Source organism: Dreissena polymorpha, chromosome 11 (genome assembly GCF_020536995.1).
Source record: "Dreissena polymorpha isolate Duluth1 chromosome 11, UMN_Dpol_1.0, whole genome shotgun sequence".
NCBI classification, from domain to species: Eukaryota; Metazoa; Mollusca; class Bivalvia; order Myida; family Dreissenidae; genus Dreissena; species Dreissena polymorpha.
Genome location: NC_068365.1, coordinates 52,477,226 through 52,505,066, shown reverse-complemented (window position 1 = coordinate 52,505,066; position 27,841 = coordinate 52,477,226). Strand labels below are relative to the sequence as shown.

General features: G+C 35.8%; 1 protein-coding gene across 2 annotated transcripts; it reads left to right on the top strand.

Annotated features, from left to right (window-relative positions):
• LOC127850593 (cytochrome P450 4A2-like) lies at positions 1-27,841 on the top strand. Of its 2 annotated transcripts, none has more exons than XM_052383721.1 (2): positions 1-1,637; positions 27,673-27,841. In XM_052383721.1, the coding sequence occupies exons 1-2, from the start codon at positions 201-203 to the stop codon at positions 27,769-27,771; spliced, it is 1,536 nt and encodes a 511-aa protein (XP_052239681.1). In that variant the 5' UTR covers positions 1-200; the 3' UTR covers positions 27,772-27,841. The 2 variants fall into 2 exon arrangements, with proteins under 2 accessions (XP_052239681.1, XP_052239680.1); XM_052383720.1 differs by lacking the exon at positions 27,673-27,841 and adding an exon at positions 4,727-5,048 and having other exon boundaries at positions 2-1,739.

The window sequence follows — 27,841 nt, the reverse complement described above, 5'->3', positions numbered from 1 at the left end:
TGCATATGACCCAGTTTCGTGCTTTACACTAACACGTTCGCATTGATAACCGCAATCGTGACATTCTCGCATAATAAGGCCTACATACGTATAGGCATTTCGTGTTATGAAAACATCTAGTGACTTACTGTACTACAATATTGACAAAAGATATGTGAGAATAGTTTCTTGAATTGATCTATTCAATTAGAAGCAAAACAATGTATGGTGGTAAAGCAGTAGACTACGTTCTAACAATAGTGGTTGGCTGGTTGGCGTGGAAACTAGTGCGGTTTATATGGAAACGAGAAGAACATAAACGTATTTTTGCGGATATACCATTGTTATGTCATCACTGGTTCTGGGGTATCACAGAAGAGGTAAAAAGTGTAAACGACCTAACCATGCTTGCGCAACGCTTCGTAGAGAAGACTGGCGCCAAGTGGTTCAGCACTTGGCTGCTGTTCTTGGAACCCGCAGTGTTTCCGTGCCATCCGGATATTTTCCGCGCAGTGTACTCCGCCATTGATGTGCGTAAGCGCCACGGCTGGGCTGGTCCATACCGAATGTTCGCTGCATGGGCCGGTGAGGGATTGTTAACAAGCAACGGCAAGAAATGGGAACGTAATAGACGCCTGTTGACTCCAGCATTCCATTTTGACATCCTCAAGTCATACGTCAACGTTTATAACACTACGACCAGCATATTTATGGATAAGATAGGACAAGCGACGTCTGACGGAAAGAGCGTTGACGTCTACCCCTATATCAGCCGCGCTACGTTGGACACCATGTTACGTTGTGGGATGTCTTACGTTGATCCTAGTGTCCAGAATGACGGTAATCAGCACCCTTATGTGTCTGCCGTCCATAGATTAGGTGCATTATTGTTCGAACGATTGCTTAAACCGGTTCTATATTGGGATTTTATTTACTACAATATGACTGCAGAAGGCAAGGAGTTCCGAAAATACTGCGACAAAGTTCACCAATTTGCCGATGAAATCATTTTGGACAGACGACGTTCAATCAAAGCCCAGACGAGTGATGAGTGTACGAAGAGGAAGCGCCACCTTGATTTCTTGGACATCCTGATAACGGCACGTGACGACGCCGGCCTAGCGTTAACGGATAAAGAGATCCGGGAGGAGGTCGATACTTTTCTTTTCGCAGGTCACGACACTACGGCTTCTGCCATCAGCTGGTGCCTCTACAGCCTCGGTCTTCATCCCGGCGTACAGGATGCTGTGAGAGACGAAATCGAAGCCATACTTCCGGGAGACGAGCAACCTACGTCTGAAATAATTACACAGCTCCAGTATACGACGTGCGTCATCAAGGAGGTGTTGCGGTTCTTCTCGCCAGTGCCCGCCCAGTCACGCATTCTGGCTCGACCTCTGACGATGGAGGGAAAGACGTTCCCTGCAGGACAGATTATCGACATCCAGCAGAATGCCTTGCACCATAATCCCGCCGTCTGGGGCGATGACCATAATGAATTCAAACCCGAGCGATTTCTCCCTGAGAACAGTGTCAATCGAGATCCATTTGCGTTCCTTCCATTTGCCGCCGGGCAAAGAAATTGCATTGGACAGCACTTTGCGATGAACGAAATTAAAACATTTGTTGCTTCCGTAGTGAAACGGTTTACGTTGAAGGTTGACCGAGATCGAACGGCTGTGCCGATTGCAGAAATTACAACTCGCGCTAAAGATGGGATTTATCTTCACTTTCTGGAGCGGAAATCCTCAGTGTGACGGGTATTTTATTAATACGCGCTAGTATATCACGCATAAATCAAGCACAAATAAACGGACATGCATATTGCTTTGTGTATTTAACTACACCTATCCATAATTGTTTAAGCTGGGAGTACAGAATTTCAAGTAAAGTGTCAATCATCGCTTAACTTGAAAATAATACTATTGTTTATTCATCCCCGGAAACCCGATATGATGTGAAATGTTGGAAGTGCTTGGAAAAGTTTCCGATAAATTTTGCTGAATTTCGGTAGGGTATGTTAATCCAGTTCTATAATTGTTTAAAGGGGCCTTTTCACAGATTTTGGCATGTTTTGAAATGTGTCATTTAATGCTTTATATTGATAAATGTTAACAATAAATTTTAAAAGCTACAGTAAAAAATAAAAAATACAATTTAAAAAAGGAAAAAAGTAGCCCTTAGCAGGGCTCTAATCAGTAACTACGGAATCCTGAAGTAAAAACGCTTTAGCCAACTGAGCTATCCTGCCAAGCATACATAGCAGGCGTATTTTATACCTTATATAAGCAATCTTCGTAGTTTCACAAATTTAAACGACAACAACGGAACTCTCCAAATTATTCAATCGTTTCGCGTTGCAACGCTTTATAATTTTAAGGTTTTTAAATCGTCAAAAGATGCATATATTGGCTATATTAGACCAATGCAAATGTTCAGTTATACTGTTTCCTCACAAATATCATGACTTAACCGAAAATGTGCGAATCTGAAAAAACTTTTTTCAATATCGCCAATTTACCAAAACGTGAAAAGATCCCTTTAAAGGAATTTTGAATAAAAATATCTTTTGGTATAGGCAAAGGAGGAATTATCATGTATGTTCAAAAAAATCCTGGTTATTATTATTCATGATATTTTGAAATATGGCTATTTGAAGTCGACGATGCAGGGCATTAACCCCTATTTTGCACTTTATTTACAAATTTCTTTAAATCTATGCACGTGAAAAGTTTTTGGACCGAAAAGGACCAATGTCCTCGCGTAACATATTTGCCAGGGTTTCTTAAAAAATTTCGTTTTGGTTGATAAATTTGACTTAACATTCAACATGTTGATGAAAAAATGATATGACCCGGTGCAGTGCCTACCGAAATTCAGCAAAATTTATCGGAATCTTTTCCAAGCACGTCCAACATCATCAGGTTTCTAAGGGTGTTATTGTGGTAATTGAGATGCTTATGCAGATTCGTTTTTAAGGAAATAATAAATTGTGTACTTTATTAAAAATGTTTCACGTTGAGATTTATCCGGTCAACACTTTGCTTTTTTCCTCTACAACTAAAGTATATTTTCCGAAACAGCGTAACTAATCTCCGCGAACAGAGTGATAAAGCGCATTCCCATACAAAACAAAGGCCCTATTGTTCTGGTCGACATATCACTTAAATAGTATTAAGTAATGTTTTCAACGTAATACATTTACAACGAACACAGAAGGGAAAGATATGCTATTTAAAACAGTCTTTGCCATTATTTTTGTTAGTATGATTCCATTAAGATATATGGCAAGTATTCTTGACAATACTTCGCTTACGGTTTCATGTTTTGTTCAGGGTAAATACATATGCGTTCTTCTCATCAAATGATCTTATTAAGTGAATATTGTAATAAAATGGTATACACGTTTACGCTATTAAAACACTTCTCATAACATCAGTATATGGAAGATATAGCGACAACTAAACATGCATAATAGAAACTAAAAAAGTAATTCACGCGATCTATTACCGTATTTAATTTAAGTTATTTACAACGAAAATTGACAAAAGTTGACAAATTTAAAACAACTATTATCGCAAGTATAAACATTAAAACTATGTCCTGCATAATTCGTTATGTCGATATTATTATTCAAAATATTTGTTTAATTAAATTTACATTATGCAAGTTTGCACTTAGTTCTAGATTTGACGCCAAATATAGTTACAGGTAGTTTTGTTTAAATCTATTTATTTTAGTTTAAACCAATCGAGCTAAAGCTAAATAGCATCGAAAGCCTCAGGCTTATTAAAACGCTCTCGAGTCCGTTTCACGGGCCTAGTACCAGTACTTGTTTTTTTGTGTTGCGAGATCTTAAGAATGCTCCCACGGTGGGGATGGAATCCGTGACCTCCCGGTCGCTAGGCGGACAACATATCCATTACACCTCGGCGACCAAAAATAGTTTAAAGGGTATTAAAGCTACTTTTGGTACGTTGTATATAATCTGTGAAACAGCAGATTTTCGTCTTTTGTATTTTGAAATTTGCAAACATTCATGCCGGGAGGTCAATGTTTACACCCTAAGATGCACGTTGAATGCACACATGTCCTTGCAGACATAATAAAATGCATATCTCTTGTATAGTAAACTAGAAAGCAAAGTCTTAAGAGTTTTTTCTTCTTACCGTACTTACTTTTAAAGTGTTCGGACACTTAAAATAATGAAAAATGTTCATGTCAGAAAATTTAGATACGTAAGCGATTAAAATAAATAGAGGTGTCCGAAAAATAAGAGACATGTATGTTATGCTTGTTTGTACTCTTCTTTCACTGGTATTTAATACCTGATCACTTGCATTCACTTACCTGAAATTATTCATAAAACCATTGTTTATTACCGGTTACCCAATAGCGCAAATGTAATGGTCCAGGTGCCTTCATGCGTTCATTTGCCAGGTTTGATTACTTTAATACGGTTGTAAACACATGATCAAGGAGTCACCAGTCAAGCGAAAACAGGGCCGAAATCTGGTTTAACAGTGCTGTAAAATTGACTTTCCGAAAATAATGGTATAGAGCTATAGGTTATAGGTATACTAAATACTTTTGGTGTGCAATGCTATACCCTCTAAAAACATGAACATCATTTATTTCACACGATTCTCTGTAGGGTCACCAGACATGACTTTAGTTTAAGATATTTTTTGTGCGTAAGGTAGGAAAAACATTGTTGTTTAATATAAATTCACTTTTTTGCTTGAAGGTTGGAGATGGCGGGAAACTCTCATCAACTAGAGCGGAGCCTGCAAATAGATGGCCGAAATACAGTGACCTTTGATTCGCGTCAAGTTCTTTCTTACATAACGCATGACCTATCTTTGTTTTTAAATCAAACCGGATTGTAATGCTGTCTGAGAAAATTTATGGTTATATGGGTCTCTATGCGCTAAAGTTAGACTTTATTATTTGTCAAAGTTATTGCTATTGCATTGTATTTGTTAAGGAAATCTTTAAGTATATTGTTACCTATATGAAAGTATAATGCGTAAAGGACAACCATTTAAGAAGAAATAGGAACGAGTGAATCTAATAGTCACTATCTAGTAAAGTCCTATTCAGGCCACATGCATTGATCTAAAATACAAATTGCAGTGTTGGTCATATCCACACAATATCGATAACATATCACCCGCTCTCATTATTTTGCTGATACGTGACATGAGTTTTATGGTTTGTCAGCTACTAATATCTCTGTCAGCATGTCCGAGTTTATCATGAGAATTAATCATCAATTCGAACATTACCAACGTTTAATGCATGAATGCGTGCTCGGAAAAAGTCAATAATATAAATTATTAAAAATAAAACGGGAGATACCACATTAAGTCCCTGTTCAGACACAAACATAATTCGATGAGCATTCACTGGATTCCGGCCATGCGTTCCGGCACAAATCTCACAAACCGTGTCAGATGTAAAATTTAAAACTGCAGTGCATTTTGTAAAAATTATGATCGGTGAATCCATCTTATGTCGGAATAATTTATAAAGTGCGAACACTATTACCATAATTGTTCTCCACATGTTTCACCATAACTCTATAATGTGTCTATTGGGATTTTCAATCAACAGCGCATACCTAGTTATACGAATTTTCTGTTTTCTGCCAAAGACATATAAGAGCACATTTAAGGCGAATGGCGAATCTGCGACAAATGTTTCTAACTAATATAATGTGCACTAAACATGAACTAATAAAAGTCGTTGCATCGTGTAACCATGGTCATTACACTTAACTTGAAATGGTAAAAACGTGAGTGATTGAATTCATAACATCCGGACTTAAATTATATAGGTCGTGTCAGGGACGACACTTTCCGCTGTTATGATATTTTTTGTTTAAAGAAAGGGTCTTCCTATGAAAATCCAGTTGATACGGAAAGGGTCGTCCCTGATTAATCTGGGACGACACTCAACGCATATGCATTAAACCCCTTTTCACAGAGCGCAGCTAATATTTAAATCAAATCTATACTTCGGGAAAAGCAATTTATATTGTTTCAGATAACCACGTTCACTTATTATGCAAAGAACCCTGTACAATAGGCATCATTTACATCGCAGTCGTTGCTTTTTAATCAGACTTGATCGAAACAAATGATCTCTTTTATCCAACACATCAGTCGACAAAATATGTGGTTATTGGAGTGTTAAAAGGCGTTGTGCCTCTTCAAAATCATTGCAGAGTTAATTCCCCTAACGGATGAACGGTTACTATTGCGTTCACAAGTTTAACCATTTGATATGGATTTATATTGCGTATATCATGCACATCTGTGGCATTTCATACATAATTTAAGTCCTGGAAAAAATTAATGATGTTAAAAAAGTATATAATAACATCAATATTTGAATCTCACATTTAAACGTTGTTTAAAGGAGGCAAGGATTTAACACATCACATGTATTTTAGAATCGTTAGTTGACGTAAAACACTCATAACAAAGACCTAATCAGAACGTTTAATTCATATTTCAAGGAAACCGAATATCTCCCAAAATCGTGTTTATACTTTACCTGGTACACCCAGAACCGTGTTGGTAATTGTTTACGTTTCTATACAAAGACACAATATTGCTTTTCCCATATCCTTTAAAAAGTCATGACACCGTGACGATATTGGCTAACCGGTATCAGTAATTAAATGCTCTATGATGACACGGCGAGCACATGTTCATGGACTTACACAGGGATCCTACATTTATTCTATACACTTTTATATTTAATAGCATTAAACAACTGAAGTGAACACAATGTTTTAAAGTGATATCGTATTTTTGAGGCTGTAATATTAAATTATCTTATTAAGATTTACACGCAAAGACCGTTTTGTAACGAGTACATTTTATAAAAAAACTAATGTGGAGCTTGAAACCATGGGGTTAAAGTCTTGGTGGTTTAAATGAATCATTATCTTTGAAAACACAAACTGAATGCATTGACATGCGCGTTATATAATGTTAAGAACAAAGAAAAAAAACAATGAGAATAATAGTAAAAACAAATAGTTATTATAAAATATGCAATACAAATAATTGTTCTTATAATTGTAAGCAGTTAATCATGACAGTTCACAGTTTAATACTGGTAATAAATTCACTGTTAATATTCATTTCACCAGCTTCATGTACTTGCCTTTGTAATATCGTTTTTATTACATGAAACTGAAAACAAGATATTTGAAACACGCTGACAGAAATAGTTCAGGTAGCGCACACAAAGGGTATATATATATATATATATATATATATATATATATATATATATATATATATATATATATATATATATATATATATATATATATATATATATATATATTATTAACGCATTGAGATAAAAACGGTGCCTTTGACACAAGTACACATGTTTATTATATATTTTAATCATATCGCGATATCTACATTTGTGATCATATTGGACTATCCCTACTTGTCACGTGATGTCTAACCTGCTTTTCTATTTGAAGATATTTTTTTCTGGTAAGATGACGCTGATCGACGGTGCAAAAATGAAACGTTTACATAAGTTCAGGAACGAAATACACAAAATAAAACTATATTTACCATAATCAACGATTTATTCATTAAAACATTCGCCATGAAACAAATAATACTAGTGCAAAATAATTGTGACAGAGACCTTTGACATAATGACCCAAATTTCAATATGGGTCGTCTACTGTACAAGGCCAATGGCAATGCATATGAATTCAGTTAAAAGGCTGCTGCTGAATACATAACCCAAAGTGCGATGAGGTCAGGCAAAAAACGAATCATCATTAACGACACAACTTATTGCTTAAGATATAATAAGAAAGCGTATAGGACTTTATAAACAATATTCCGAGTCTTGGATAACATATTTTGATTTAAGCATAGCAAATAAAACGTTTAATGTATGGTGTAAGATATGAATAAGTTTAACACGTTATTTATCAATTGTTTTTTTTGTATGTGTTCAAATATATGTCACATTTGAACGTGCACCCTTGCATGAAAAGGGCGCTATATAAATCCGATATAATAATTATACAACGGTTAACGAATAGCGTATTACATAAGTAATGTTTATATGTGTTTTATTAGTATAATAAAGAAAGTTATTTATCATGTTGTACTTATGAGTATTCTTATAAATACAACTGTGATCATACGACTTATCCCGATTAAGGACTTTTAATTTTACAGAACAAACACAAAGTGGTGCAAAGTGCACAGAAAGACTGGAGGCAAATTAGTTGACAATACCAACGTCTGGGTCACAGATAATCAATCGCCAGGCGATTGATTTGTATGTGGCGAAAGTATGTGTGTAATAGGTCAGTACAATGTATTATTGTACATGTATTTTAAAATAAATAACTGCGTCGTTATACATGATTGGTTGTAGAAAGGCTTTGGATACATGTACACTATATCTACAAATCTGAATAACTTGTTTTGCAGGTACGGTAATGTCATTTAAAGATAGCGTTTAGCAATAAATTTTGAATTGCTATGTGCTTAACATAAAAAGTTGCCTTGTAATCACAATGGCATATCTACTTTCTTTATTCCATCGCATGCAGTGAATAAGAACATTAGTAAACGATAACTTACGCATAACACCAATGATTAGCGTTGAGAGGCAATATAAAATAAGAGGGTTATGATGATCTTACTATAGTATCATTTGCTTAAGAATTAACTTATTTATTCAACGAAAACAATTAATTTGTTAAAGTATGAATCTCAACCAAGAAAGCTTACACGCCTTTTCTCATACCATAGACGCAACCATATTACCCACGGTAACGTTTAAAAGATCGTACGCTGAAGTATTTCAACTGCGATAGTACGATGGCGACAATGCGACAACGCGAAAGTACGATGGCGACAATGCGATAATACGATGATGACAGTGCGATATTACGATGGCGACAATGCGACAAAGCGGTATTGCTATAATACAATGACGACAGGGCGGCAATACGATGGCGACAGTGCGATAGTACGATGGCGACAATGCGATACTACGATAGTACGATGGCGACAATGCGATAATACGATGACGACAGTGCGACAATACGATGGCGACAGTGTGATAGTACGATGGCGACAATGCGATTATACGATGACGACAGTAAGATTACGCGATAGTGCGATGGCGACAATGCGATGATACGATGGCGACAGTACGATATGACTATCGCATTGTCGCCATCATACCATCGCGTTGTCGCATTGTTGCCATCGTACTATCGCATTGTCTCCATCGTAGTATCGCGTTGTCGCATTGTTTTCTCGTGTTCTACGGAGATATTTTACACGATTCACCGTCGGGGCTGGTTAAACATTGCTTTAACAAAGCGAGTGTTACATTGTCATCAATGACAGGTCGACGACACCGAGATCGTGTGAGTTTGACTGTACCAGAACTAAGTGCTCGTGTTTCACGTGTTTGTTGTCAAAGGCGAAGTTCTCTACACGATTCACCGTCGGGGCTGGTTAAACATTGCTTTAACAAAGCGAGTGTTACATTGTCATCAATGACAGGTCGACGACACCGAGATCGTGTGAGTTTGACTGTACCAGAACTAAGTGCTCGTGTTTCACGTGTTTGTTGTCAAAGGCGAAGTTCTCTTAAGACTCGCCTCCTCAGCCGCGGGGACACTAATATTTCATTTTAAAATTTACCGCTAGTCTCGGAGGAACATGTTTCAAAGACTTTTGCTTGTAATCTTTATCTTTGTTTTAAAATGCAACGCATAATGCAGTATAAAATTAAAATTTAAAGGATCTTTGATATTTGATGTTGATTGAGTGATCTAAGCGCTAGGCTCAAAATTTTAGTGATTTGAGCCCAGACGTTGAAAACTTTTTTTCTTTAATTATTATTTTACACTGCAACTTTTTAGTTCCGATGTTAACGTTTATCTATCTAAAGCATTTAATGGCAAATTTAAAAACATGCCAAAACCTGTGAAAAGATCCCTTTCGACGACGCATGCTTTTCTCGTTAACTAAACTATAGAGTTAACTTGGTACAGATATTCTGAACAACATATATTCTTCTTAAACGACAACTTTAAAAATCGCGTTTTCCGTTATATTGGTAACATGTAACAGCACGTTATACGTTTACCACAACCGGGATTCGGCCTGGAGTCATGATTGGTTATGACTTATTCTTCTCGGTTTCGGTCTGGAATAATTATTTTCTCTATCATAATCCTGACTATTATTTAAAACAGGCGATCATTTATCTTATTTTTATTCTAACCGGACACAGGATGAGGCCATTTTTGTTCTGCTGTCTAGAATATTGTATTATATTAACTTCATATTATTATTTTACAAGTAGCAATTAATGATCACATCGTTCTGGAGACATCAATGTTTATTTTTGCTGTATGCTTTTTTGTAAAGTCACCAGTACATTATTTTCACAATTTGTAAAAATTCGTGTGTCAGAAGAGCTAAACGCATAGCTGTTTTTTTGCCTTTCTTACTTCTTTGTAGATATTTAATCAAAATAATGCACTACCTTCATGAACGCTCCAGAGGGATACTATAATATGATCTCGTGAAAAATACAGCTTTCAAGCCTTAATAATTAAAATGGTTGATGATGAATTATTTAAGTTTCTCTAACATGACATTTCTCTTAATGTTTTTTGCTTAAAAAACGGCACCTTTCTTGAAGGCAGTTGCTTTTTTACGAGGAGGTTCGCGTTGAGAAATAACACACTTCGTTGTTGAAATTGTTTATCTGGACAGTCATAAGACCATTTGCAAAATAAGTTAGCATATGCAACTTAGCGATCATGAATAAAATCTTCAAGTCATTACATTTTCTTAATATCATATTAATTATGGTCACCAACTCGGGAAGAAATAACCAACAGATTGCCCCTATTTCACAACATAGGTTTTACTCTTTCGGACTATAACGTTACTTGTCCGAAGTTATATGATAAGGATAAACTATTAAAGGGAATGTATTTTACACATGCTTTTGGCATGCTGTACAGTTAAGTCCGTTAATCTTGCGCGTCCGGTAATTTTGCGCACTTCGCATTTGCGAATCTCGCAGACGACGAATGGTTTTCTTTAGTGATGAAAGATGGAATTTCACATTGTAAAGAATTAACGGATTTAAAAGTTACGTATTCCATGCAAAATTAAATTCGATCATTACATTTAAGCACCGGTTGCGTCATCCCTATACATCGTAAACACTGGCCTTCTTACGAAAAATTCTAAATGAATCACAAATTCCCTGCAGTCTTTAGCGTTTTCATACTTTAAATTAAGAATTCATAAATCCAACGTGTAATTTAGCATTCCATTGCATAATATCCGATCAGTTATGGTATTTTTTGCCATGAAAATATATCGCATCAGACGACATAGTCATCATTTCCCGCCATTCTGTCAAACCAATTTGGTATGATCTCCGCATGAGCAATGGCCTAGTTTTGATATTTTCTGTAAACTATGGAAGCATGATCGGGTATCAAACCTGTTATGCATTTTTTCACACATACCGGTACTTTTTTATTACATTGTTGTAATTGTAAACTATTATTAGTGACTATGTTATTTTTTGATTTGTAGTGAACAAAAACTGCACTAGAAATGCACATTTAATTTCAATGGTTTTGCAAACTGATTTTTAAAATATTTTTCTGGAATGTTTTTTGTCAATAATTTGACACCATATGTCTACAATTTTGCCTAAACGAGGTCATTATACAAAGTGCGCAAGATTACCGGACACTGTGATAGTTTGAAAATGAGGTGAGTCATGTTTGTTTTTAAATCAAATCGGGCAGTTCTTCACTGAATTAATCAGATATTTTTGTGTTAATAAGCACATGGACTTATAATTTTCATAATAAATTTACATATTATGTTGCCAATTTATAAAAGAACATGTTTTTAAACCAATTGACCCTTAACTGCGCAAGATTACCGGACAGCATCGTATGAATTTGGTGTAACCTATTTTTTTATTTTTAGCGAACATAATATTAACCGGAATAATGAAATGCGTGCACATTACATTCTTTTCAATATTTACCTTGATTTTGTGTTACTAGTTGGGATATGTCTGGCGGATTTTTGCCATAATTTGAATGTCATTTCCTCTTGGTCACTTTTATCCATAAATGAGACTACCGGAATTTTGAATTACAACGAGGTAATAATGATGAAGGACTATTAGGAAGTAGCTTACAATTTAGAAACATAAAAGCATCACCCATTCATTAATTTCAAGACAATCTTGGCTTCGTAATTGTCAGAACGCGTTTTAAAACGATGTCCGAAACACTGTTAACGATGAAATGAAACAGTAATTATGAAGGATTATAAGGAAGTAACTTATAATTTAGAAACATAAAAGCATCACCCACCCGATAATCCCAAGACATTCTTGGCTTCGTTATTTTCAGAATACGTATTAAACTGATGTCCTAAACACCAAGCAAATTGTGTTCATTGCATTTTAGAACTGATTATCACACTTACTTTTGTACGCACCCAAGAACATTATTTACATGTCCGAGAGAGATCAATTGTTATGTCATGCACTTTGTGAACACAGTTATTACAAAGAGTGCATCAGAAAGTACATGATAGACATAATGAAAATACTTCACAATCACTTGAATACGACACTTTGATAAATGACCAATCAGAAACCGGTTCAGTATTTTCAGTATTTTCACGAAATTTCAATAATTAGTGTAACGAAAGCAAAAGAAAGAATTTTTATTAAAATATAAGTTTAGTATCATATATTAAAAAGTATCATAATAAATAAAGCGTCTAATATCAATAGACACATATAATGGCATTTAATCAAATGTATGTTTCAATCATCGCGATGGTTCATTTTGCTTTTTGTGCCATTTCAATCGCCTTTTTTCGGGTAAATAAGTATTTTATCTACATCGTTTGAACGCATTTCTTGTAGATAGCATGCAGGATTCTTGGCGAAAGTAATTATCGTTTATTTTCAACAATTTACCGAGTTAAAGTATGCCCGTTACATTTCAAAAAGGCATCGCTAAGAAGAACAACATTTAGAAATCACTAAAACGTATGATCTTTTATATAAATGTTGAATATTTTAGGAAGTGAAAAGTAATATTCTAATGGCTGCGATTGAACAAATATAAAATACTTTTTATGTTAGATTAATGCTGGTTATGAAATATTGTTCTTGTCTTTACAAGGTCTAAATAGTGGTCTAACTTTTCTTTTTTTTATTCAATTTAAACATACATCTCGTATAAATATGAAACACAAAGTTATACATTTACAACATTAACATATCAATTATTGTTATTAAGGTATGTTCATATTATAGACAGTCGATTGGTGTATAGCGGATTTTAGTGAGTAACGCATAGCTTAAACGTTTTTTTGCAAAATATTTTTATTTATGTTAAGATTTATAGTTTTCTATGAATTGAATACAAAAAGCCTATCATTGTTTAGTCGATTCATGTTTATGTTGATGTGTGTCAATGTTTACAACTGTTTCTTTTTTCGAAAGCAAAACAAGGTCACGTTATGTACGCACTGTTTTTTGATGACATGAAAAGCGCAGACGAATGGTTTCTTGAATTTTGCAGATTTTGTTTGGTAAACATAATGTTCACCGATGTAATATTTTAGTATTATGTGTCCTTTACAAAAGTAAGAATGCTCAGAAACCAAATTGATGCTTACCATATAAAATAAGCATGAAAGCTGCAACTCGGGATTGAGTGAATAACGGACATGTGGTGACCCATATTCAGGAATGTGGGGATTGTTTCAAAATAAATATAAACTCAATTGAAGTTGTCCAATACACATTTAATTAGCGTGTGGCTATGATATTAATAAGTGAAAACATCATTTTAAATGAAAAATTATCAAATTATAACGAAAAATCGATTTCTCTGAAAACATATTTTCCACTATCAAATCTATATTTAGATTCAACTCAAAATGACCCGAATATAGGGTGCATCGCTTTGAACAGCCATTACTTCATCAATCGTGCAGCGATTTCCATAAACTTGATCTTATTAAACGCAGAAATGAATTTCCTTTCTTGAAATGTACATATATTGCAATTATGTTTTACAAATGCTGTGTCAAATTTCAAGAAATAACACGATACACATGTAATCCGATAAAGACCTAAGCGATCCGGTAATTGCTGAATCAGTGTACCATGAAATTCGCGCTGTAAACAAATAATATTTTTCGAAAATTTAAAACCGCTGGAATGTTTCAATAGGAAAGACATGTGTCTATCTAGGTCTAATGGTTTAATTACTGAATGCATGGTGTTTACGTTGAAATGAGACTCGAAGTCCTTAGCTATCCGTTATACACCAATCGACTGTACAATTTCTGCATACAAGTTTTAATAAATTTTTGGAGATGATGCTAAAATATTATATAAAAAAAGACAAGAGGAGAACGAGGAGGTCTAACTTTTCATCATATCGTTAAGACCTTGTCAAGATTTTGAAAAACAGAGGTGAGTGTGAGAATATTCCATGGTGACACGGAAACCACGTGTTTGTACAATTACCTAGGGACATTACAAGTACATTGCACTCTATAATATTAAATTACATCCAATAACTGAACATAATGTTTTAATGAGATTAAATCTTCAAACGACGTTATGAAAGATGTTTATAAATATCGAGTACAAAAAGGTACAATTTTACAACGATTACATGTTATGGAATGATATCTGTAGTGCGTTTTCCCAGGGGTTATGCATCTGTATCTTTTTATTGGTGCAGGGTTTCTGATAACACAAATTCAAGGCATTAACATGCTCGTTGTATACTTGAAGCATATGCAAGAATAGAAAAAACTGTTTCTTTAATTTTCAAAACAGATAAGTGTTATTAAGGTTAAATACATAATCAAAGCATTTACGATTTCAATTATGTATAAAATGATTAAATATATTTCGAGATATGCATTTATTCCGTTGTACAATGCTATCATTTTTCATTACATGCAGCATACACCGTGATTGTTAAAAACATTGACCAAAATAATTCAAACAAACTGACCAACTAGTCCAGGTTACAAACACACCGGAATCGATAATTGATTTAAACATTAAGTTGGATGCAAGAGTAGTTTTAATTAAACAGTCGTACTGCCATTTCTACGATCCAAATCGCGATGGACAGTTCCGAGGAGTTATGCGACGTCTGACCTGCTTGACAAGAGTGCAGTTTTAAGAGTGCTGAATAAAATAGCTTAACGAGCAATTTCCCTGTTGTCCAAAGAACTCATCGCGTAAAATAGGATAATAAAGAAGTTTACGACTCCGTCAGTTAACTCCTTATCGTATATGAAAAACATAACATTAAGCGAACACAGAACACGCTTAATTTACGATTTAAGATAATACTTCTTATTGTTCTTTAATTGAAACTTAAACTGGTATTTAGCATACAACTACTGCCAACAACCCAATTAAGCGTTATAATCTTAATCTTTACGATCAATTTAATGTGAACATTTGCGTAACAAGGGCTACAAAAATACTTTTCAACGAGTTAGGTACTTACCCGATTTTGTTCTATAGTCTGCAAGCAATGTGTCTACTTTTATTTTTCATTATTTTCAAAACGCCGTTATGATACATTTTGGTCATGACATTTTACTGGCAGAAGAAAAACACAATGGTTTTAAGTGTACCAAAATGCTGGAAAGCAGTTATCTGACACACCATAGTCTGGGTCACAAATATTGTTAAAAGCGGCGCAGATGTGTCCATTGTCTCTCATCTGACATTGCAAGCTCGCTATGGCAGCTGTGTCCCATTTCTCTCATCTGACATTGCAGGCTCGCTATGGCAGCTGTGTCCCATTTCTCTCATCTGACATTGCAGGCTCGCTATGGCAGCTGTGTCCCATTTCTCTCATCTGACATTGCAGGCTCGCTATGGCAGCTGTGTCCCATTTCTCTCATCTGACATTGCAGGCTCGCTATGGCAGATGTGTCTATTGTCTCTCATTTGACATTGCAGGCTCGCCCAGCTGGGTCCCATTTCTCTCATCTGACATTGCAAGCTCGCTATGGCAGCTGTGTCCCATTGTTCTCATTTGACATTACAGGCTCGCTATGGCAGCTGTGCGCCATTTCTCTAATTTGACATTGCAGGCTCGCTATGGCAGATGTGTCCATTGTCTCTCATATGACATTGCAGGCTCGCCCAGCTGTGTCCCATTTCTCTCATCTGACATTGCAAGCTCGCTATGGCAGCTGTGTCCCATTTCTCTCATTTGACATTGCAGGCTCGCTATGGCAGATGTGTCCATTGTCTCTCATTTGACATTGCAGGCTCGCTATGGCAGATGTGTCCATTGTCTCTCATCTGACATTGCAAGCTCGCTATGGCAGCTTTGTCCCATTTCTCTCATCTGACATTGCAGGCTCGCTATGGCAGCTGTGTCCCATTTCTCTCATCTTACATTGAAGGCTCGCTATGGCAGCTGTGTCCCATTTCTCTTATCTGACATTTCAGGCTCGCTATGGCAGATGTGTCCCATTTCTCTCATATGACATTGCAGGCTCGCTATGGCAGATGTGTCCATTGTCTCTCATCTGACATTGCAAGCTCGCTATGTTGCAGTTTAATGGCCACGTGCTTGATTTGTAAATGGAGAAAGTTGTTGTGTCTTAGATCTGTATACTGCATGATTGTACACATATTTAAAATAAATCGTTGTTTCGTTATATTATATTGATTGTTGGAAGGATTTGCATCATGTACAATTAAATAAAAATCTGAATGACTTACACAACAATGCATTAGATAATATAAACTAATATTGCAGATACATGTAATTTAATTATAGCGTTCAGTAAGGTTTTATTATCTGTTAAGTTCTAAAGATAAACCAGTTTACTGTTAATCCCAATTCAATATTTTCATTCTTTCATATTTGGATACAGTGAATTAGGAAAACTAGTAAACGATACCTATCAATCACACAAATGATAAGCCCCGTGTAGGGATACAAGATAACTTAAGCCAGGGGTTACAAGGATCTACCTACATTATTATTTGCTAAGGAATAAACTAATGTATTCAATGCAAAAACTTAAATAGGTAAACTGTGAATCTCAACCAAGAAAGCCTACACCCTTTTTGTCTGCGATACCACAGACATCCATGTTACCCACGGTGAGGTTTGAAATCATACGCTGAAGTATTTCAACTTGTGTGAAGTTAAGAAACGCTCATAAGCCTGATCATCTAAATTCGGTTTGTAGTCACCATAACGAAAAGTTACGGTTACCTTTTGGTACAACGTCTTAAGAAGCGACTTTTTGCTTTGTCACACCAACCCTTATAGAGTAACTTGCACATAAATACTTTCAGGATGTGTGTTGTATTTCCGTGTCCACGTATTTTACCGTATATGATAGTGTTACAACGCTTAAGCTGAGCGCTGGTCAGATTGTTTACAATAACAGGTGGACGGAACCAAGATCCATGTCGTAAGCCACGGAGGATACACATATTTTATTTTAAAACTTTCCGCCAGTCTCGGAGAAACATGTGTCTCAACCGTTTGCTTTCTATCATTATTTTAGTTTCAACCTTGACAATAGTATTTTGAACCTAGTATTAAATCAGATCGATTTTTAATACGAAATATTTCGCGAATCATTCGTTGATAACTTTGGAATTTATGTTTCTTTCAATGCAAGACGATACTCTGTTGAATAATGCGAACACAATTTAGATGTTTCGTAGGAAACTTGCGTCATGTAAATTGTCCAAAACATTAAATTCATTAAATTAATGCATGAGCAATTATGTATAAATATCAAACTACTTTAAAGGAAACCGTTAGCCAGCAGAAACAACATATGCCGTAAATTAATGATGAACAGTTAAAGGGATCTTTTCACGCTTTGGTAAATTGACAAAATTGAAAAAAGTTGTTTCAGATTCGTAAGTTTTCGTTTTAGTTATGATATTTGTGAGGAATCAGTAATACTGAACATTAACCATGCTCTAATATAGCCATTATATGCATCTTTTGACGATTTTAAAACCTAAAAATTATAAAGCGTTGCAACGCGAAACGATTGAATAATTTGGAGAGTTCTGTTTCTGTCGTTAAATTTTGTGAAACTACGAAGATTGCTTATATAAGGTATAAAATACGTCACGAATGTGTACTCGGCGGAATAGCTCAGTAGGCTAAAGCGTTTTTACTTCAGGACTCTGGCAGGACTCCAGGGGTCACTGGTTCGAAACCTGCTCCGGGCAATGTTCTTTTCCTTTTTTTAATTTTTTTCTTGATTTTTTACTGGAGCTTTTACGATCCAATGTTTACATTTATCAATATAAAGCATTTAATTAATAAGTTAAAAAAATGCCAAAATCTGTGAAAAGGCCCCTTTAAACATGTTTGTATCGAAGAAACATCAGCACCTTTAAGTCAATATACTAAAAACAAGCGCGTTTAACTTGTCAATAAGGCTTTGTCCTTCCGGATTCTGAATCAATGTCAGCAGAATATTTAGTACTAATGGAGACAATTGAAATATGTTTTGGCAACCAACAGTGTTTTCCCCTGAATCATAACATGCAAGTTCAATCGAAATAATTTTTAAAAACAGTCAGTCACTCAGTCTGCCGGCACCAGGTCAAAGCGACACTTGAATATCGGATGTTTGAGCCTTGATTTTCGAGTGGAGAGAAGGCATGAGCCAATTAAATGTCACAAATTAAGGTTGCATAACTGAGCCTGTATTTTTGTGCTCTTTTATACCTCAATGGTATTCACAAGACTTGCCAAAATGTTTCTTTTTACATTTATGCAGCTTGCAGTAGCCATGAGGTAACATCAATGTTAATCCTGCTAGTAAAAGTTAAAATGATTTCTTTGATGATATACTTGTAATAAATACTGCATTCTATCATTAAGTTATATGCGCCTTTTTCGTAGCTTTTTGTTGTATTTTAATTTATTGAACAATATGCTGGAATCTTTATGTTTATATAAGACCAACACACAATTTGTATCACGCTTGTATGATATTTCGGTGATAGAAGACACATTATTAAATTGATTGCGATATTATTTAAGCCATTTTTATATATAATTTTGAATGTCATACATTATTGAGAACTGTTGATTAATATTAGTAATATAAACCGATTTAGTTGACATTTTTGTACTCTACCTTTTCACTACATTAACAAAAGACCACTTCTACGTAATAATCACAGATAACCATTGATAATGTAGTCATTATTGAATGGAAACTATAGCAGTTGGCACATAAACAAGTATTGTGTTAATGTCTACGACACATTTTTACGACCATTTAATGGACCATTATGAAACATCAGCGGTATTGACCTTAGTTTGCTATTTCAAGTTTGCATTAATGCACCACACACTTTGGTGTTTAACTGTTCTCCATAATTTGTCGAAAGGTGATTTGTTTTGAAGGACTGTACATGTATTTATATTCAAATAAATATTAAGCAAAGACAACAACATCACATTCCCTATCAGTGTCCAGGTCAAAAGGAACTATGTACAGTCACATTGTTAAAGGCACGAAATGATTATCTGCCACGCACTGTATATATATATATACCATACATTTAACGATTTCACTTGTAACGCTGAGTTATCTCACGGCGATATCCAGAAAAACATACACGCGCAGCAACTTGTTGTATAACAAAACTGTTTGATGAGCATTGATTTTGTTTCATAATGCGTATCAGAGGAAAATACGTTAACAGCTTTTAGCAACGAAATAACAGACTCAAAAGATATGAGGCGTGCTCTGTGAAAAAGGGGTTTAATGCATGTGCGTTAAGTGTCGCCCAAGATTAGCCTATTCAGTCCGCGCAGGGTAATGATGGAAGAAACTTTCCGCCTAAACTTGATAGTTGCTAAGAAGAGACTATCTGTTAACGAAAATTACAATAAAAGCGGAAATTGTCGTAACAGATGAGCTTGTGCGGACTGCATAGCCAGGTTAAACTGGGACGACACTTTACACACATGCATTAAAACACCTTTTTACAGAGCATGAACAATATCTTTATTGCGAAAATGAATTCATCTGAGGACTATGCTGCTATTAATGTAGAACTTTTTCTGCCTTTAAACAGCACATTGCACTTAGGTAAAAACGTGTTATTTGTTTGCATTGTTCTAGTTAGATTTATACGCCCTAATAGAAATAATTAACAATGAAATATTCAAATTACATTTGCCAAGTACATGAATATATTCAAAACTTACACATCACGTGTAACCCGTACTGCGATATTGTTTTTTTGCAATTAACTTACAAATCAATTAAGTGCAATGAGCGGCTATACAGGGATAAGAATATCGAGAGAATTTAATGTCGAACTCATTAATCATCGCAACTAGATCCTCCTGCAATCCTTATGGCTTATCAGTGTCAAGCTATCTAACAATGTGTCGTATCCCCAATATGGTAAGTTGCTATCACTCAATAAACTCATAACTAGAATAGGCTTTATACACGCACGATCTATCATGTTCATCCTCATGCTAATATTTCTTTAAAACGTACTTTTCTTCCGAAGTTGCGACACTACACAAACATTAACGCAGACTATATTATCGACGTGGCGTTTATTTTGTTTAACTATTTATTTAACCTCGGTTTAATTGAAAGTCTAAGGTAAATTAAGTAATTAAAGAGTGCGTTGCCTGTGTAGTACTTGGCGCCTTCGAAGATATCTAAAGAACGTTGCCACATGGGGATTGAATCCGGGAACTTCCCTTAGCGAGGTGGACACTATTGCGTTTAAGATCATTTATATTTAACAAAGTCACCCTCGAAATTTGTAAAGCCACGGTACCAAAGACCATATTTTTCTTAGCGCAATTCGATTCCGTTTTGTAATAAACCCATTTATGCCTAGCGTCTAGAAAAAAAGGCATTGATGCGGCGTATCATCAGGGTCTGCGCTGTTTGCTTCAAAGAATTTCTGTAAAACAATTCTAAATATAGAAATAAATATACTAGACATCCATAATTTTGGAAATAAATTGATCCAATTTGGAAGGATGGGTGAGTCCACTAGGCATAAATGGGTTAAATAAGATAATTTTAAATTTTCGGTCCGTGTCTATTGTATAAAACAGCAAAGTAAGCACTTTACTTTCTGGATTCAATACAAAGACGAGTTTACGGTATGTTTTGCTCCTTGCTAATAAATGGCCTGTCTTAGACTATTTATATCGCATAGCACTCGCTCGCCCTACTATTGAGAGTCTTTCTTGCAGTTAAATTTCATGTGTTATTATCCAGGGAAAAAATAGAAAGCCTTTTTGGAGAACTTTTATGCAGACAAACCATTATACAAACAAGTTTGACTTTCAAACTAAAACTGTCTACGTTGATGACAGCGTGAAACATACTCAATTCAGTTCTATGATAAATAATTGTTCTTTTATGTACATGATGGGTAAACTTTCTGGTTTGGTATGTTATAATTCATTTCTCATGAAAAAAATCATATGCGATGGATCAAAATCTTCACTGATAACAATATTTCCCTCTTTGAATAACAGAAACAATAACCATCTAACCTGTTGACCGTTTATCAACATTAAAACTTAACAATATTTAACATGACGGATTTCAATATTGTTGATAATAAGAGGCTATCATTACCTAACCAAAAAAATATGGGAATGGTTCATTATGATTTTTTTTTCTGTTCATCAAAACGTTACACTCATCAGTATTTATAAATCGAGTTATTTCCACATATCAGATGTTGAATCTATGCAAATATACAAACTATACCGACAAGGACAAATGTTTAGAACGACTAAATCAGTATTTGTTACGTAAACAATATTTGTCGAATTTTGTTTTCAAACAAATTTGAAACACTTTGCTTTTTATTTCCCCTGCTGCAATTTTCGTTGCTTTTCTAAAAGTGTAAGACCCATTTTAAAGCGCGTGCTTTTATATTTTTATTCTACGAATATTTACTGGATGAAACGGTGCAGTATAAACATTAAAAATCATTTGTTCAGTCGCAAAAACACCGAACGAATTCAAACAAACTTGTATCAGGTGCATTCACAAGTTTTAACTATATGGTGGATTAATATCTGTTCACTGTCTGATGTTGGTTAAGATATGACACACAAACAACGTTTATTGAGAATGTATTTATATGCGTGGTTGTCTCACCAAGCGATCGCATATCACGTGCATTGTCAAATATGAAATAAAGTACCCATATTTCACTGAAAACGATTTTGTTTGTAAGATGTCCATACAATTATGTACAAAAAGTACAGGATAAATTTTCTAGCATGGTGATTATTTCATCGATTGAATGCGTTTGTGTTGTATTTCCATATGATATAAATGCTAAATTAATATGTTCAAATGTCGTGGGGAGGGGGGGGGGGGCTGTAATGTAATAACTCTTAATATGCAATTTGTATTTAACTTATGTTTGTGAAAGTTGATATGCCATACCAAATATTAATTAAGTACCAACGCCGCATACGGGACCTTATTTAATTTTTTTTAAAAGTATCTTTAGCTTTATACGGCATTGATTAAAACAAACATATGAAAAACAAATTCAATTTGTTGCAAGTTTGTTGTAATCAATGCAGCTAAGTTGGTTCTGACACACGCACGGCCTATACATAATGTGTAAAATGTTTATTAACTTTATTTTAATTTGTCTCAGCAATCCAAATGTAGAATGCTGAATCATTTATGTGGCTATTGGGAAAGGCAATTGCCAATTGTTTCAGCAAAAACGAAGCTATTCCGTTGTTTTTTAATGCCACAATTTTTTTTATAACAAGACTATTGTAGAGCAATATATGTCCCCTACCGGCTCAACCATTGCCAGATTTTTATTTTATTTGTTGCCATAGCAACCATAATTTTGGACGCAGCAACAAAATGCATTGACGTGTATAATATCCATATTGCCAACTATGCATGTTTCAAGATTTATGAAAAAATATGAGGAACTTTTAAAGTTATTGCAGGATCGAGAAAAGTGTGACAGACAGACAGACAGGCAGGCAGGCAGGCAGGCAGGCAGGCAGGCAGGCAGGCAGGCAGGCAAGCAGGCAGGCAGGCAGGCAGGCAGGCAGGCAGGCAGGCAGGCAGGCAGGCAGGCAGGCAGGCAGGCAGAACGCAAACCATAAGTCCCCACCGGTGAAACCGATATGGGACAAAAAATGCGTTGGCTATCAATCGCTTTAAGTAATTCCGTTTTAGCACAGTAAAATGACGATATCTCTTAAAATGGTATTATTCTTTTCCTCACAATGCTTAAGATTTTTAAATTAAAATATTTACCAAGTTACTAATGGAATCATGATACGATATGATATATACGTTTTCAATCAACACATTTTTATGTATAAAATTGCTTTCTTTTTAGATCTGAATTGTGTTGTTGAAACAGGCAATGCCACTGCTTCCGTAGATGGAAAACACTTCGCTTCCGCGCTACGCAAATACAACTAGAACCAATGAATACCTAATAGAAACAAAGTTGTTAATTTCCTATAGACGTTGCATTGAATATTGAAGTATGAAATGTCCTCTCCATTGCATTAAATCGCCTGACAAAACAACCTATTAATACTGATTGTTCTTAACATATTTAGCTATTTATGAGAGAAAATACATAAGAATACATATTGTTTTGTTTTAAAAAAACAAAGTAGTTATCTAGAAAGTGGAAACAGATTTGTGCTAAAATGCATACGTGTCGTCTTGTAATCTGTTTCAGAACTGGTATATTTCGTTATTGAATAAATGACTTCCGTTAAATAAGCCGATAGGTTCACACTAACAAAATGGTGTCTCACCCCACTACATTTGTTGAATATATAAGAGCCGTGCTCTGTGAAAAGGGGGTTTAATGCATGTGCGTGAAGTGTTGTCTTACATTAGCCTGTGCAGTCCGCATAGGCTAATCAGTGATAACACTTTCCACCTATTATTGATTTTGCTGAGAAGATACTTTCTTTAAACGAAAACTATAATGAAAGCGGACTTCACAAACTAATCTATCTGTGTGTTTGTGGGTGGGGGGCGGCACTCTACGCACATGCATTAAACCCCATTTTCACATTTTCACATATAAGCTTGAGGTTAAGATATTACTGAATCCCGAGATTGTTTTTATTATGAACACGTGCTCCATTGGTGACAAAGACATGCCTCCGGAACTCATCGTATTACATGACAACTCCTTTGGAAGAAAGCTAGAAGAAACATTAACATGATATTGACATGTTATGTCATGGTTAGTAAACCACGTGATTGACAAGTTTTCCACCACATGTTCGAATGTACTTCTTGTTCAGTAGGATTGAAAATACATAAGACACACTCTGTCCCTTCAAAAATATGCAATACGGATTATAAATACGAATTCCGGGAACAGTGTTTCATCGATATATATAAACAGCTCATTAAAACAATATCATATTCGTAAAATCACTTGATATACCTTGTTGATACCGATATGTGCATGCATTATTTAAATGTACAAAGTGACACTGTTAAAAATACTTACTCTGGTTAAGGCTTTTGTCTGAGTGTTACAATCTGTTCGTAAGTTGTTTGACTCTTGGGAATATATATTGGAGATGTATGTCAAGGTCAAACTCATTACTTTCTATCAGCACCCATTGACATTGCCCTGTCCGATAGCATACCATATACAAGTAGTTTGTGTTATCGAAGAGATAGGCTAGTATTTCCTGACAAGTAATAAAGCACTTGCCAAATAAGTCTAAACATATAAATAATATGTTATGCATGTGTATCGCATATTAGTGTAATATGACCCGAATATTCTGTAATGCGTGATACTAGTTTTGAACGAGGTCTTTGTGATTCTCATAGTTAGAACACGGTGTTGTTTTAAGAAATTTTGTAAACTTCTATACTTGTTTATGGTTCTATACTTTCAGATTTACAAAATAACAAAAATGAAAACATGAAACCGGGTAAAAATGATGTATTCTAGTATTTTTTTTCTTTAATGCATTCCTGCAAATTATAGGACAATATAAGCGGATACAAACTGGCAATTTAACGTTTCAAAGATTGTTTTCATACATTTAAAATTATCGAGAATTTTCAGTTTTATTGTGAGTTGATGTCGCTTTTTGACGTCATGATCTTAATTTGCGCAAGATGCAACCTTTTTAACGGTAAACAAACAATGGGGAAAAGCATGCTTTAACAAACACATTTGTAGATTTCGGTTAGATATCAATTTCATTCGCGATAATAACAAATACAACTGCTCGCTGGTGGCTAAGCAAGTCGTGAGAATATAATTTCTCTGCTCACTCGTGAAAAGTTGTTAAATGTCCACCTCTTCCAAATTTCATACCCATAATTTGATGTTGTATGTTTGCATTTTTTAAAACACTAAGGGTTTCAAAACTTAACTAAGACCAGACGTTAATCAGTTGGACGAAACCCAAAGTTAACCCTAACTTTGAACAGAGAATACTGCGCAAATGTCTATGTGGACCATTTTCCACGGGTCTATCCATTTGTATCCGAAAAGTTGCAGTCTTAAGTCTATTCAAGTTCTCGATGGTAAAATTTCATCCGCCGATTTATTAAAATTGTACGTACTCAAAGAACTGTCAAATTAAAATTCCTACATACAACAAGGGCATGTCCGTTGTACATTTGTAACATACATTCACACAGATGTCGTGGGTCCACGTACGCATTTCAAGCTTTTGGCAGCTCATATAAAATCACGGTTAAAGCGACACAATGTTATATGATGCGCTTTCTAACTAAACATTTGTACACGAGGAAAGGTCTGAAGATCATCGCTTTAACAGCATTCATTTGACATCTTATCTACAGACATGTATGGGGAGCCGAGGTAAGATTACTAATTTGGTAAGCGCGTTTAACATCAGGTTTACTATTGCATGCACTTGACCCAGTTTTGTACTTCAGAATAACTGGCTCGCATTGATAACCAGAATCATGACATTCTCGCATAATAAGGCCTACATACGTATAGGGATTTAGTGTTATGAAAACATCAAGTGAGTAAATGGACTGCAATATTGAAAACAAAATGTGAGAATAGTTTCTTGAATTTATCCATTTAATCGGAAGCAGAACAATGTATGGTGGTAAAGCAGTAGACTACATTCTTACAATGGTGGTTGTCTGGTTGACGTGGAAACTAGTGCGGTTTATATGGAAACGAGAAGAACATAAACGTATTTTTGCGGATATACCATTGTTATGTCATCACTGGTTCTGGGGTATCACAGAAGAGGTAAAAAGTGTAAACGACCTAACCATGATTGCGCAACGCTTCGTAGAGAAGACTGGCGCCATAGGTTCAGCAATTGGCTGCTGTTCTTGGAACCCGCGGTGTTCCCGTGCCATCCGGATATTTTTCGCGCAGTGTACTCCGCCATTGATGTGCGCAAGCGCCACGGCTGGGCTGGTCCATACTGAATGTTCGCTGCATGGGCTGGTGACGGTTTGTTAACAAGCAACGGCAAGAAATAAGAGCTTAATAGACGCCTGCTGACTCCAGCATTCCATTTCGACATCCTCAAGTCATACGTCAACGTTTATAACACTACAGCCAGCATATTTTTGGATAAGATAGGACAAGCGACGTCTAACGGAAAGAGCGTTGACGTCTACCTATATCAGCCGCGCTACGTTGGACACCATGTTACGTTGTGGGATGTCTTATGTTGATCCTAATGTCCAAAATGACGGTGTTCAACACCCTTATGTGTCCGCTGTCCACAGATAAGATGCATTATTGTTCGAACGATTGCTAAAACCGTTTCTATATTGGGATTTTATTTACTTCAATATGACAGCAGAAGGCAAGGAATTCCGAAAATACTGCGACAAAGTTCACCAATTTGCCGATGAAATCATTTTGGACAGACGACGTTCAATCAATGCCCAGACGGAAGAGGAGCATGCGGAGAAGAAGCGCCACCTTGATTTCTTAGACATCCTGATAACGGCACGTGACGACGCCGATCTGGGTTTAACGAATACAGAGATCCGGGAGGAGATCGATACCTTTCTTTTCGCATGTCACGACACAACGGCGTCTGCCATCAGCTGGTGCCTCTACAGTCTTGGTGTTTATCCCTGCGTACAGGATGCAGTAAGAGACGAAATCAACGCCTTAATTCCAGTAGACGAGCATCCTACGTCTGAAATAATTGCACAGCTCCAGTACATGACGTGCGTCATCAAGGAGGTGTTGCGGTTCTAATCGCCAGTGCCCGCCCAGTCCCGCATTCTGGCCCGACCTCTGACGATGGAGGGAAAAGATGTTCCCTGCAGACAGATTATCGACATGAAGCAGAATGCTTTGCAGCATAATACCGCCGTCTGGATCGATAACCATAATGAATACAAACCCGAGCGATTTCTCCCGGAGAACAGTGTCAATCGAGATCCATTCGCGTTCCTTCCATTTGCCGCCGGGCAAAGAAATTGCATTGGACAGCACTTGGCGATGAACGAAATTAAAACATTTGTTGCTTCCGTAGTGAAACGGTTTACGTTGAAGATTGACCGAGATCGAACGGCTGTGCCGATTGCAGAAATTACAACTCGCGCTAAAGATGGGATTTATCTTCACTTTCTGGAGCGAAAATCCTCAGTGTGACGGGTATTTTATTAATACGCGCTAGTATATCACGCATAAATCAATCACAAATAAACGGACGTGCATAATG

Bases quoted from the DNA above. Each gene is read 5' to 3' on its own strand.
- LOC127850593 (XM_052383721.1), top strand. From the start codon at position 201: ATGTATGGTGGTAAAGCAGTAGACTACGTTCTAACAATAGTGGTTGGC. The intron at 1,638-27,672 runs GTTGACCGAGAT...TTTACGTTGAAG, and splicing joins TGAAACGGTTTACGTTGAAG to ATTGACCGAGATCGAACGGC.